This window comes from Anomaloglossus baeobatrachus, chromosome 4 (genome assembly GCF_048569485.1).
Source record: "Anomaloglossus baeobatrachus isolate aAnoBae1 chromosome 4, aAnoBae1.hap1, whole genome shotgun sequence".
NCBI lineage: Eukaryota > Metazoa > Chordata > Amphibia > Anura > Aromobatidae > Anomaloglossus > Anomaloglossus baeobatrachus.
The window spans coordinates 597,118,978-597,133,803 of record NC_134356.1 but is presented as its reverse complement, the minus strand read 5'-3'; the positions used below and the strand labels follow the sequence as shown (position 1 = coordinate 597,133,803).

Below are 14,826 nucleotides of genomic sequence, written 5' to 3'. Positions count from 1 at the left end.
TCACTCCATGGTCCAAGAATCCAAATCCTTGCTGCCTGCACCATCGTCGTAGCCAGTTGTTCCAATCTAGTATCCTATTCCATCTTCTGACACCATGGCCATCGACTGGGAGGATTGATGAGAAAACAACCTGTACGTTCCGTTCCTTTATTTTCTTCCCCAGAATTTCAAAGTCTTCACAAATAGTTGGTAGATCATTTCTTGCCGTGTCGTTTGTTCCTACATGTATCAATAGGAACGGGTATTCGTCCTTGGATCCGAGGATAGTTGGTATCCTGTTGGCCACATCCTTGATTTTTGCTCCCGGGAGGCAGCATACTTCTCGTGCGGTTATGTCCGGCATGCAGATAGTTGCCTCCGTGCCTCTTAGTAGTGAGTCGCCCATAACTACCACTCTTCTTTTCTTTCTGGACGCACTGCTTGTTGCTCCTGAGTGTTTTTGAGTGTCTTTTGTTTCTGCTTTTGTTGACAAAGTAACTTATTTTGATGATACTGTGTCTTCTCCTGTAGCTATGGTATCATCCTGAGCTGTGCCATTTTCGTTCTCCAGCATGAGGGCTTCATATTGGTTGCTAAGCTGTGTGGGTGGTGACGACCACTTGATACGCTGGCTTCTTTTGGTCACATGTGTCCACTTTTCAGCCTCTGTATGTGTTCTGAAGCTTTTCTCACTTTCCATATCCTGAATGGTTGCTTCTGCCTCGTCCAAGAAGTGCTCACGTTCTTTAATTAGCTTCAAAGTTGCTATTCTTTCTTCCAGTCCTTGCACCTTTTCCTCTAAGAGGGCAACAAGTTATGCCCAAAATAATCCCTGTACCCCATTCCACAGCCGCAGAGTGAGCGCCCAGGGCACGAAGCCGGGACTGACCACCTGTGATAACCCCATCGAGAGTAAAGTATCATTAGTCCCGGCACCAGAGTACCCCCTACTGAAAACCCTGATGGTCGACTCAATTGGCGTCACGAACGGGATTTGAACCTGTGCGGGGACCCCAATTATCTATCAAAACCAGCAGAATATAGCATTGAACCCGTTGCCGCACTATAATTGGAAAGAAACCCAAGATAGTGATCCGGCAGTGAGCCTAGAGAAAAAGCTAGTAACCGAACCAAGCTGCAAACTTGACAAAGATTCCCCACTAGAAGCCAAGCAATTGTGGAAAGAAAGAAGCAGGTTATTTATCCATCAAGATAAACTGTGCAGAAGATATATTAATCCTAGTACACATGAGATGGCTTGGCAAATTGTGGTTCCAAAAAGAGACACCCAAATGGTGTTAGATATGTATCATAATCAATCAGGACATTTTGGATGGAAGAAGTTGGAGATCCTGTTACGTGAAAGATGTTACTGGATTGGCATGAGATCTACTATAGAGAAATGGTGTAAAGATTGTGGACCATGCTCATTACGAAGAAAAGACCGTAACAGTCAGAAGGCACCACTACAGGCCATCATTACCAAACAGCCATTAGAGCTGGTAGTCCTTGATCACGTCAAGCTCATACCCAGCAGATTCGGTTATACTTATGCTCTTACCATGGTGGACCACTATTCCAGGTTCCTAGTAGTAGCTCCAGTGAAGGACTTAACGGCTCGAACAGCGGCAAAACATTCCAAGCCTATTTCTGCAGACCACATGGATATCCAGAACGGGTATTAACAGATCAAAGCCCGACTTTTGAGTCTGAACTATTTCAAGAATTCTGTAAATTATACGGATGCAAGAAAATTTGTACTACGCCTTATCATCCTCAGGCTAATGGAATGTGTGAGAAAATGAATCACATTGTAATAGAGCTGCTAAAAACCCTGCCCTTGGAGAAGCGGAACAGATAGCCAGAGAAGTTACCAGATCTAGTTGACATGTATAACAACATTCCTGTAAGCTCAACAAATTGCACCCCTGCATACCTTATGAGAGGAAGACCAGGAAAATTGCTGGTGGATTTGGAGATGGACATAATAGTTCCTGAAGAAAATACCTCAGATGCAGATTGGGAAGTAAAAAGAAAGGAGCAATATCAGAAAATACAGGAATGTGTCGAGAGAAGCCTGGAAAAATCAAAAGGAAAAACAAGAAGCAAACTTTAACAAAAGTGCTCAAGGAACACCCTTACTACCAGGTGAGTTAGAGAAAAAGATGACTGCATAAGTTAGATGATCAATGGGAGGCAGAACCCTACACTGTACAACCATCAAACTTCAACAACTAGAAAACTTGTTTGATTAGCAAAGACAAAGGTGAAATAACAGCAATGGTGTCCAGGGATCATTTAAAGAAATACCCTCAACAGTTGCCACCAGTAGAGAGAATTCCTATTCAGAGAAAGAAAGAATAGTCAAGACAATTTTAGGAGAACTTCCTGCAGATTGGCCACAAGTAAATGGCATATACTTGATACCGATGGTGACTTTTCCACAACTCAGTGAAACGCCCAGAGCAGAAGAACCACCCGTTGTAATGGAATCAGAGATTTCTGCAGTCGGTGTACCTGCTATTTCATTTCCACTAGGAGAGTACGTAGACCCTCAAGTATACCAATTTTATGCAGGTCAACACGTATTAACTTTGGCTGTCCACCGCTTAGATACAGAGAATAAAATGTAGAAAGTGGAATATGTAAATAGTTGAATAGGTAGATAGTATTAATATATAAAAGGGGTAAAGGAAGTTTGCATAATGCTGTATAGGGGCCAGGAAGGTGACTCCAGGGCCAAGAGGCCTACAGTGATTATGACTGATATGGAACCTCACCACACTTAGAACTCGTAAACTAAAGCACTCGTAACTGTTGACATATTTTTTTGTGTGTTGATGCACTTTAAGCGAAGACCGAGCCACAGGACTGGGTGTGGCAAAAGTTTCTTTAACATCTTACGGCCAATGGACCAATTTTTGTAGTTTTCATTTTTAAGACTCTGTTAAAAAAAAAAAAAAGTAGAGTAAATATTACCAACATGTTATGGTTAAATTATAAGAAAATGTTTAGCTTAACCCAAACCTTGTTGCCACACTCGGGGACGAGTGTGATTAACTAAGGGGGTATGTGGCTGGCGCCCCTGTGGTTAGGCACTACAGGGGAATACAGCACCTTAACAGCAAGGTGCAGTGCTCTTTGGTCACAGGTGAGAGAAGAAATGCAGAGTCTTATATTAGATTGAGTAACATTGACTCAGCAGACCCTACCTTCATATTCCTGGGACTTTTTATATAGTAGGTCCATAGGGGGGTGGAGCCTAGCTGAGCGTGAGACGCAACGTGGTTGCCAGGACGACTGGGTGACAGTCAGTTAACAGTCAGTCAGTAAGGAGTGACAAGAAGAGACAAGAGTAAATTGATGACTGAAAGAAGGGCTAGAAATAACACATGCCCGACGTCCTGAGGGAGGGTACCCCAAAAGAAAAGAAAGACACTGGAAAAGGGGTAACCCAGACGGACAGGGGACGCTTTAGGTCTGGCGAGAGCCGGCTGAAGAGTTCAGGTCGACACCGGTATAACGGGACCGAGGAGGTTTGTCAGGTTTATCCCCAAAACCATTGACAGTTAACCTGGGATCCTAAATAAGAGGAGTCCCAGTACCCATCAAGAGTCTGACTACTAACCCAAAGACGAGTTCACGACGCTGTTGCGGGATAGATAAAGAAATCGTGCAGCATCAGACCCCTGGGAAAACCAGTGATGAGACTAACAAGTGGGTTAAAGAGGGAGTCGCAGAGACCAAGAAAGAGACGAAGAAAGGTTACCTCATAGAAAAACTGTCATTAAATCTCCTCCGAAATTTGTGACCATTGGCCTTCTGGTAACCGAACTGTTTCTGCTGTGTACTGTGCAAAACAAACCAGATGCCAGTAAAAAGGACTTGTTTAAGCTGATGTGGACTCGGTGTGTCCTCTCTCCGCCATTCAACAAGACCCTGCGACATCAGAGAAGAAGGCAGCCATCACCGCTCGGTCGCTTCCCTCCTGGTCAGCGACCCGCCGCCCTGAGGTAAAATAGCTCCACCTGTGGGGAGCTGAGAGATCTTAAGCTGCCGTTACCATCGCCTCAGAGGTCGGCCGCGGGCAGCACTGGTGTATCCCGCTTACCAGACACCACAGGTGGCGTCACGTATATCCCCAAAATCATCCCTGTACCCCATTCCACAGCCGCAGTGTGAGCGCCAAGGGCACGAAGCCGGGACTGACCACCTGTGATAACCCCATCGAGAGTAAAGTATCCGTAGTCCCGGCACCAGAGTACCCCCTACCGAAATCCCTGATGGTCGACTCACTTCCCCAGCAAAGTCTATGAGTTTTCATTTTTTCTGTCTGCACACAGCATTTTTTTTAGCTGCATTTTTGTGGTGCCCACAAAAACGCAGCATGTCAATTATTTTTGCGTTTTTCTCTGCGTTTTCCACCCATTGAGTTCAATGAGATGTTCAAAAACGCAATGAAAACAGCAAATTATAAATATAGCTGCGTATTTGTGCGTTTTTATTACTAAAAACACAGCTATAAACGCAAGGGGTGGGTAAAGTGACATTTACAGGAAGAGGATTCCTTCTGTCAGTAAACACAGAAGCGTGAATCCTCCAGGTACCGCTACCGCTGCTTCCATTTCCCGCCCAGTGCCATGTCCACTCCCGTGCGGGAGGTGGAAGCTGCTGCTAAATCAAAAGTGAACAGTAGAAAAATGTCATACTCACCTGTCTGCAGACTCCCGGTGCCATGTCCGCTCCCAGCTCCTCCCCCGGTCCCGCCACCCCCGCTCTGGCTGTGTGCCGGCTCCCAGCGTCCGATAGTTGCATGACCTGGCCGTGAGGACCTGGCGGTGATCACCTGATGTGGTCACCTGACGCATCAGCTGATCGTAAGTCTTGCGGTGATGCCGGATTTTACCACCGAGTGACTGATTCCCCGGCGCTTGCAGTCAGTTCATGACAGCTGCAGACAGGCCGGGGTGATCTCCGGAGTTCAGGTGAGAGCACCGGAGATTAGCCCAGGATGTCTGCAGCTGTCATGAACTGAATCGCAAGTGCCTGAGAATCAGTCACTTGGCGCTCGCTGTAAAGTCCAGGCTGCACGCCAGAGCTCAGATGAGAGCTCCGGAGTGCAGTGCAGGTACCTGAATCCAGGCCTGACATTACTGGAGATTCCTCCGGTAGCCAGTCCGACACTGCAAGGAAGTGTTTGGGTTTTTTTTTTTGCACTGTTGCATCAGCTGATTGTATAAAAGCCGTTTATACAATCAGCTGCTGTCTCATGTGATTGAGGCCTTGAACCTGACACATCTTCTGATCGCTTTGCCTTCCAGCAAACCGATCAGATGACGTTGGATCCGGATTGGACGGCGTGGGACCCTTGACCCAGGATTATTGCGGAGGGGGGTTCTTTATTTCAATAAAGATGGAGTCACTAATTGTGTTGTGTTTTATTTCTAATAAAAATATTTTTCTGTGTGGGTATTTTTTTTTATCTTTACTAGAAATTCATGGTGGCTATGTCTAATATTGGCGTGACAATTTCGGGCTTAGGGCCAGCTGATAATACACAGCTAGCCCTAACCCCATTATTACCCAGCGAGCCACCCGGCATCAGGGCAGCTGGAAGAGTTGGATACAGCGCCAGAAGATGGCGCTTATATGAAAGCGCCATTTTCTGGGGTGGCTGCAGACTGCAATTCGCAGCGGAGGTGCCCAGAAAGCTTGGGCACCCTGCATTACGGATTCCAATCCCCAGCTGCCTAGTTGTACCTGGCTGGACACAAAAATTAGGCAAAGCCCACGTCATTTTTTTTTTTTAAATTTTTTCATGAAATTCATGAAATTAAAAAAAAAAAAAGGGCTTCCCTATATTTTTGGTTCCCAGTCGGGTACAAATAGGCAGCTGGGGGTTGGGGGCAGCCCATACCTGCCTGCTGTACCAGGCTAGCATACAAAAATATGGCGAAGCCCACGTCATATTTTTTTTGTTTGGGGGGCAAAGAGATCCTGCATACAGTCCTGGAAGGAGGATGCTGAGCCTTGTAGTTCGACAGCTGCTGTCTGCTCTCCTGCATACACTATTGGATGGAGGATGCTGAGCCTTGTAGTTCTGCAGCTGCTGTCTTCTCTCCTGCATCCACTAGTGGATGGCGTATGCTGAGCCTTGTAGGTCTACTCCCTCTGACTCTCCCTCCAGCATACAGTCCTGGATGGAGCATGCAGAGCCTTGTAGTTCTGCAGCTGTCTGCTCTCCTGCATACACTAGTGGAGAATGAAGAACATATGGAAGAAGGAAATGACATCAGACCTTTTTTTTTTCTTTTTTTTTTCAACAATCTTTAATGGCAATGTTCACTGATAAAAAAAAACGCAGAAAAACGCAGTGAGCAAAAACGCAGCAAAACGCAGCCAAAAACGCACCAAAACGCGGTAAAAACACATGCGTTTTTAAAACGCTGCCTTTCTGTGCGTTTTTAGCGCTAAAAAGCGCACAAAAACACAGCGTCAAAAAAACGCAGTGTGTGCACATAGCCTTAGACATGTACAGCTCATTGATATCCATGGAAACTTTGCAGTACTTCATTGATCCTGCAGTGGCGCTGTAGTGGATTGAACACTTACCTGGATCCTATGGATTGTAGCAAGCGGTTGGGTTCTGAGCCTGCAGCCTTTTGCCATGTGCTCATCTGCAGATGTTATGTTATACAATTCAATACTTATAACATTTCCAAATGCAGTTTTTGTTTGTTTTTTTTTAAACGAAATTACATTTTTTTCTCAAGACATTTTTAACTGCACAAAACAATAGCTGAAAAGAATATGCCGAGTGTAGTGGGGCAAATTAGCACAAAATTTGAAACTTGTTAAAATGTCCATGCCCATTTTTCTCCATTGACAAATAACGTGGCATGTACCAAAAAAAAAAAAAAAAAAATCAATTTGGTGGGTGGGGGTTGTAGAGAAAAATCAGTCTAGAGAAAAAAAAAAGAAGGTAAAAATTCAATGATGAATCAGCACTTTTGGGGGTTTTTCCCTGTATTTCTAGGTGAGGATCATAAGCCCAAGAACCTGGTGTACTGGTATTTAGGATTGTACAGGATGTGAAAATCATTTCTAGGTTCTTCCCAGAACAGTGACACACTTGTCCACAGGTTGTGTGTGGTATTGCAGCTCAGCTTTACTGAAGAGACCTGAGAAGCAATACAAGACACAAGCCAACTGCAGATGTCACGATATTTTCCTCAAGTGGCCATTTTTTTCTAACCCTGTTTAGCTATCAATAGTCCTACGGGGGAGACGAGACGGCTAGTACAGATAATCAAATCTTTTGAAATTAAAATTCACCAACTTGTTCCTAAAAATTTGATTTGCCGCAAATTCCAATTTGTCCTAAAAAATCCCCAAACATTTCTAACAATGAAGTCTATCATGACTGGATGCAGTTTACTAAAAAAAAATTACTTTTATGATTTGTAGAATGATAAAAAGTCTTTAACACAAAAGAAAAGTGACCCCTACATATATGGCTATGGGTAAGCAGATGGTGACCACTCTTCACCTATGCTGACACACACAATTTATTCAGTTTTGTATAGTTTACTCTTCCTACCTATTGCTAATCCTCTCACTCTCTAGATTCACAACAGATTGACGGCTGCTGCATTCCCTGCCTCAGCTTTCATACAGGCTATGATAGTAGAGCACGGAAAATCATGAGGGACTAAGTGATGTGACAGCTACAAGAAATTATGGAGCAGTCTGCCCTGGAAAACATCAGAGGCAGACATGACAATGGTGCAACCTGAAAGGGGGCCCACTTCCACCTCCAAAGCAGCATATAGCTTCTACCAGTCACATTATTGGACTAATAGGGGCCCATATACTGTTCTTACAAAGTGGCCCTTTTTGGTCTCTGTCCTCCACTGCCTGAGGTCATGTCAGCTTTCTCTAGCAGATGCAATATTCTGCCATGTGTTTCTACTGGTATCCTCATGGGTTTAATCTTCTGAAATATGTTCCATGACTACAACGAGAAATCCAGTGCACCGGTCTTACATCCTTCCTGACACAACGGCACAAGTTATGTTACCAGACACACGAATCATATTCTTGTTAGTGATTGTTTCCTCCATCTCGGGTAGAACAATACTCGCTTTCACAACACGCAGGTCCCCGGCGGCCATATGGTCACATAACCTGTAACCACGAATATGAAGGTACCCGACGAGGAGAAATCTGGACAGCTACCAGATCTAAGCACTTTCCTTCCAAGCCGGGGACTTACACATTTAATATTCTCACGGTACATAAATCCTACTGGTGTGCAGAATTAATGTGCAGCATTGGGGTCTGCAGACAAGGCAAGTTCCTCTATAGTGGGAGCGTGCCAAATTCTACAGCTTGAAAGGTAATATCAGGACATTAAAGGTAGAAGGGATTTTATACAAGCAGGAAAAGGTATTTATTACAGACTGTCTGCTCCGAGGTTTAGGTCAGATCTAAGGGGGGAGGGAGCACTTGTCATCACCGAATAAAAGCCATGTGAGCTTCACCATTTATTACACAACTCCTCCCCTCATCACGAGTCAGAAACACAACACGGCAAAACTAAAACACCTTCACATATGAAAAGTTTGACAATCGGCCTTTGTCAGCCGGGGCAAAAGCTGGAGAGCCAGATACGAAAATCAGCAATTCTGGAATTTCAATTTCTCATTTGCTACATCGCTTACTGTACAGGTAAATTCATACACGAGACTTCTATGCAAATGGCAATATTTTTATTTTTTGGGAGGAGATTAAGAAATTTTACATGGGTTAATGGGGGGAAAAAAAAACCTCAAAAACGAAATAAATTTAGAAGTAGAAAAAGACTTAAACAGAAATAATAAAACTCCTAAAACTTGGAATTTATTCAGGTATACTTTAAAAAATGAGAAATAATCCCATAAAGAAGATGGGTTAGTGGTTTTTTCTTTAATAAAGTTGTGCTTAATTTGCAATTTTCATTCATTTTCAAAACCCACACATTCAGTTTGCAGCTTGGTCAGTTTCATATTGTATTTTTGTTGGGAGTGTCCCTCCCAGTAATACAGGCTGGATGTGAGACCTGTGTGCATCCTGGGCAGCGAGGTCTACACTAGCTGATACTGTATATCATCACAGGTTAAAGATCAGTGCGGTAGACCAACAAGCTTTGAGGAAAATCAATTTATAGCAGACATTTTAGGGCTAGGTTTCATCAATGATATAATCAGCTTCTGTGATAATATTTTACACCAAGGCCCAGGAGCCGACCTCTGTTCATCAGATAATGGAGATATGCCACATCTGTGTACATGGAGAAAATAGCACAGCATGAGGTGCCCATGCCAGACCAAACAGCAGGGACAGGGCCCCTTTCACACATCAGTTTTTTGTAATCAGTCGCAATCCGTCGTTTTGTGAAAAAAACGGATCCATGGCAAAATCGTGTGGCCTAACCATATGTTTAGGGAACAAGACAACGTGATGGTATGTGCACAGATCATATATCCACTATATCACATACAAAAAAATCTGCTGTGTATTCAGCACCCATCATTGTGAAGCCTAGAAAATGCAGCCTAAATTAACCGGTGGAGCAAATCCCAAATTACGGCCATGTTCCCATGTGCGAAAAAGCTGCGTTTTACCCCCACCACCCGTGTTTCTTCAGGCATACACACCAATACGCTGATTATTGCCTTTTCTGAGGATTTCATTCTTGCATGCAAGGAAAAATTAAGCTAAAAAAGGCCTGTAAGTTTAGGCTAGGCCTTTATTACATGTGGAGTATGATGCAATTTGTAACCTTTTGCCAACAATGAGGGGGGGGGGGGATATTTACTAAGCCAAAATATGTCCAAAATCTATACAGACACTTTAATAGCATCAGTGCCACCTACAGGCTGTAAGCTGGGATTGCAGGGTAACATTCCAAAATACAGTGGTGTTATTGGATAATGTGATACAATTCGGATTGTGTCAATTTCATGGCCCCAATTTCTTCAGTAATAAAGCAGGCACAGCCTAAAGGATAGGTAAATGCATGTACATGTCCAAATGTTTATTGTTTCACAGAATCCGAGGGTTTTTACAAGCACTGTACGCATCTTTGGTCCTTTGTAAACTTCTTTGACAAGAACAGCATTTTTCCATCTAATGGAAACTTTTACATTTCTTTCCAGTTAAAACAGAACATAAAATAGATAAACAGTAAACATTTACGTACCAACAAATCCAATACAAAACGGGTAAAGAAAAAAAAATAGACGTGAGAAAACAGAATATATAAAATAAAATGTCACATTGTCTTTCCTATATATTTCCATCTCTAGTAGTGCATGTGTAGGTCTCAGAAAGCCTTCATTTCATATCGTAGGGAGTCTGCCTGTCGCGAGTGGGAGGATGCATGGAAAGTCACTGACCTGGGATGGAAGAAAGGGTCAGGGGAGGTTTTTTTTTTTTGGTTTTTTTTTAAGCCATTCACTATCAAATTATTCTGAATCACCAGACCCAGCCAATACATAATAGTCGCACTGTATGGAAAGGGGAGGAAAAAAAAAAAAAAAAAAAAAAAAAAAAAAGAATTGACCCCTATTCATTACCCATATAGCCCTTTTAAAGAAGAGGACCAACCACCAGGATTTTCCTATATAAACTAAAGCCAGTGTTATACTGGTGCTATCATCCCGATTCTATACATACCTTTAGTTGTGAGATTGGAAGTATACTTTCTGAAATATAGACAAGTAAAGTTTGTGAAATGCACTGTTATTTGATTGATAGCAGCTACAGAATAGCCAATAGGTAGGTCAGGTTTTGCTAGTTAATCCCACCCCTGTCTGCCTGCCTGTCCTTCCTCCAACTGTCTCTGTTATTACAAGGGAAGGAGGACGGACAAGGGGAGGAAGGACAGGCAGGTAGACAGGGGCAGGAATAACTAGCAAAACCTGACCAACCTATTAGCTATTCTGTAGTTGCTATCAATCAAATAACAGTACATCTCCCAAACTTTACTTACCTGTATTTCAGAATCTATACAACCGATCTCACAACTAAAGGTATGTTTTGAATCCACATGATAGTGCCAGAATAGCACTGGCTTTAGGTTATATAAGAAAATCCTGGTGGTTGGTCCTCTTTAAGGTGTCTTAAAAAGGCATAGCAACATCACATGTGGGCGCTTTATGGAATTAGCCTTTGCAAGATGCGGTATTAGCACCCATTGGGTGCCCGATTGTGCCTTCAGAAATGGTTTCTGAACAAGAGACTTTAATAGGCTGTCAGAAAGGACAATTTCACAGTTACTTAATTATCGATGCCTGTGATGGCTCAAGAACTAGCCCTGAAAAGGGGTGTCTGGCCATTGATTATTGATGACCCATTTAGCGAATAGGAGCAGTTGTTCTGCAGCACTCGGCAATGGACAATACACAGCCGTGAATTCCCATATTCGGACAATGTATACATCGGCCGCCAGCAGAGAGCTAATGGGTGGAGGTGTGGTGGGTGTCAGACCCCCACTGATCTAATATTGATGACCTAATTATATATATATATGTATATATATACATAATCTTGGATTCCCGGACAGTCCATTTAACGCAACGTAAACTTAAAGGTGTTAAAAGGTAGTTTATATAATATATATGTATGTATATAAATAGAAGGTGAAGATAAAATGCCAATTATAAGCGAACCTGAGGATCAGATTCTCTGCACATGGAGAATGTTCATTTCATTATTTGCTAAAAATGTGAAGAAAATCTAGTACCAGTAAAGGTATAAAAAAAACAGTAATTAATCAAGAATCTAGATCCCGTGCCACCTGCTAGGTCTCCAAGCAGTAAAGTAGCAGGTGGTATTGCAGCAATAGGAGGATGCCGCAGAACCGCACACCCAGGACGACCGAGAAAACAACAAAATAACAAACGTAACTATATACTAAAAATTAAAAATAATCATCATTAATAAGGCAGGAATATGCAGCAGACTGATTGTCTGACTCAATGTGGAATGTGCAGCCCTGGCCTCCTGGAACATCAGGAGGGGGAGATTTATTTCGTTACTCTAAGGGGACTGGTTCCAGTATTTTCGGTGATTTACAGAAAGCACGTGGCTCCCGATGCACATGTCGCCCCCAATTTCTTCCATACGTGTCCTGACACAGGGCGTCTGATGTAACCACTTGTGCTTGTGTGACCACATCTTACAAGTCAGGTGCTTTGAGGAATAAAGAGCCTGGCTGCGTGCAAGGACAGAAGACACATTTGTACAATCGGACAGGCCAACATCTATGTTGGGGTGGCCGTAGAGTAAACAGACAGAGTAATAAAGTGCAGGACTTGGCATGACGGAAGTCGCTCCAAATCACCAGACCTCTGTCACGGTTACTGCATCTGAAGGGAATGGCTACTCTACAAGTCGTGAGCACAATAGAACTATGTTTTTACAATATTCTGCCCTGCATCATATACAAAGTGCAGCGGGAAACTGCAAATGGATCGAAAACATTGAAAAAAAAATTTAAAAAAAAAATCCACAAACATAAATATAAAAGTAAAAATTAGAATAAAAAAAAGGAAAAATAAAACTGTAGAAATATAGTGTCTTCTGGTGCGATTGCTGCGGCTTATTCCACGGTCACAGACTTAGCCAGGTTTCTAGGGCAATCCACCTACACGAAAAGAGGGAGGGGGTTGTAAAAGATTAATAATGTCACTCATTGTATATCAGATCTGTAAACGCCTTGTCCCAATAATACAAAAAAAAAAAATAATATATATTATTTATAAATATATACACACACATATATATATATATATATATATATATACACATATATACACACATACATACATAAATATATATACACATATATATATATATATATATATATATATATATATATATATATATATATAAAAACAAATGATATATATTATTTAGAAATATCTATATCTATCTATATATAGAGAGGGAAAGAGAGAGAGAAAGAAAGAGAAAGAAAGAGAGAAAGAGAGAAAGAGAAAGAGAGAAAGAGAGAAAGAGAAAGAAAAAGTAAGAGTAAGTAATCCAAATATGAATATACGGTATAATATATAAATCTGAATATATATATATATATATATATATATATATATATATATATAATAAATAGGAACAAATAGGAATATACATATATATAATATGAACATATAATATAATAAATATGAATAATATGTATATGTATAATATATATAAAAATATTTTACACGTAACTCACATCATATCCTCTGAGCACAGCCAAATGGAAGGCAAGGAGCTGCAAGGGGATCACACTCAGGATTCCTTGAAGACAGTCCACGGTGTGCGGCACCTTTATCGTACGCTTGATGGTGTTGATGGTTTCTGCGTCCTCCTTGTCACAGATCACCACTGGCCGCCCCTGGAAGGCAGAATGGTACAGTCATATAGAAATGTACATCTAATACACGTTGTTCTGCCTGCTTTTGGCTTTGGACCTACCTGTCTTGCCACCACTTGCTGCAGTGCATTTTGGCACTTGGTGTAGGCGTGATCTCGCATGATGATCATGATAACTGGCATCAGTTTATCGACCAGAGCCAGCGGCCCGTGCTTCAGCTCTCCGGCCAGGATCCCTTCTGAATGCATGTATGTGATTTCCTTAATTTTCTGCAGAAAAATAAAAATATATTACATACCCTTGTATGCCATCTACTAGACTGCCACTATAAGGCTCCAGCAACTACAGCAGGGGTACACAGATTTGGGTAATTTGCCAGGATCTTATTAAAAATTAGGTTTTAAAAAGGGAAGGTGCCACAATTGTAATTTTTTATTAATATTTACAGATTAAGGAATCTGTTTTTAATACAAAATTAAATTCATTGTTTCTATAGTTTGTATTTAATTTTATTGTTACTCAAACACTGGGCGCTGCCATCTTGGATTTTTCATGTGTAACAACAGTTACTCACCTCAAATACAGCAGCTCCTGTGCATAGACATAATAGTCGGCGTCCGACCCTATCTCCTGCACTGTGGCTGCTTCCTGCTGTGATCTGTGCATGCCCCCTGGGCAGTCCAGATCACAGCTCTGGGAGGAGACCACTGCCATTTCTGTGGAGCCCATAGCATCCACTGTGTGCTTCACTTTCCCCCTGAGCAAGGTTGTGATCTGCAGTTGAGCCTGGTATTGTACTATAGATGTCATGCTGTGATCACCGCTCACAGCAGTTTGTACTCACCTTGGACCTTCACTCCCGGCAGCTCCCGTCACCGCTCTGTGCGCCAACAGGAAGAATTGCCAAGACACCAGACTGACAGGAGAAGCTGCCGGGAGCAGAGGTCCGAGATGAGTATATACGGCTGGGATCGGTGATCGCAGCATGACATCTATAGTACAATACCAGTCTCCGGCTGCAGATCACCCCTCCTTGCCGCATGTCATCTCGGACCTCCGCTCCCAGTAGCATCTCCTGTCAGCCTGGTGTCTTGGCAGTTCCTCCTGTCAGTGCTCTTGTAATATGGGGGCACAGGAATATGGGGGCACAGTGGAGCACTATGCCAACTATCCTCAGTGACAGCTTACACATATTAGGATCACTTTTCAGTCACCAACAAAATGGCTCCGCTCTGTGATCCCAAATTGTCATCCTCTCTAATCCCTTGGCAAACACCCTGAAGGGGAGGGGAGGCTTTACACCAGACACATGACAGTAGATTCCACCCACTTTTAAATTGACTTGTAATGTGAGCTAGTTGTACACTAGGTTTTCAGCAGCTGCTTCCCCTAGTGTTTAAGAGTGGAAAATATGAAATTTTTAATTT

At 42.5% G+C, this 14,826-nt stretch overlaps 1 protein-coding gene across 1 annotated transcript in view; it reads right to left on the bottom strand.

Annotated features, from left to right (window-relative positions):
* Window positions 1-11,042: 11,042 nt before the first annotated feature.
* The window catches only part of GFPT1 (glutamine--fructose-6-phosphate transaminase 1), a 91,157-nt gene continuing 87,373 nt past the window's right edge, over window positions 11,043-14,826 (bottom strand). Inside the window, exons 17-19 of the mRNA XM_075346170.1 lie at window positions 13,501-13,668; window positions 13,259-13,420; window positions 11,043-12,670 (exon numbers count right to left, since the gene is read on the bottom strand). Of these exons, the coding sequence (XP_075202285.1) occupies window positions 12,626-12,670; window positions 13,259-13,420; window positions 13,501-13,668 (375 nt within the window). The 3' untranslated portion in view covers window positions 11,043-12,625. The remainder of the gene's footprint in view (window positions 12,671-13,258; window positions 13,421-13,500; window positions 13,669-14,826) is intronic.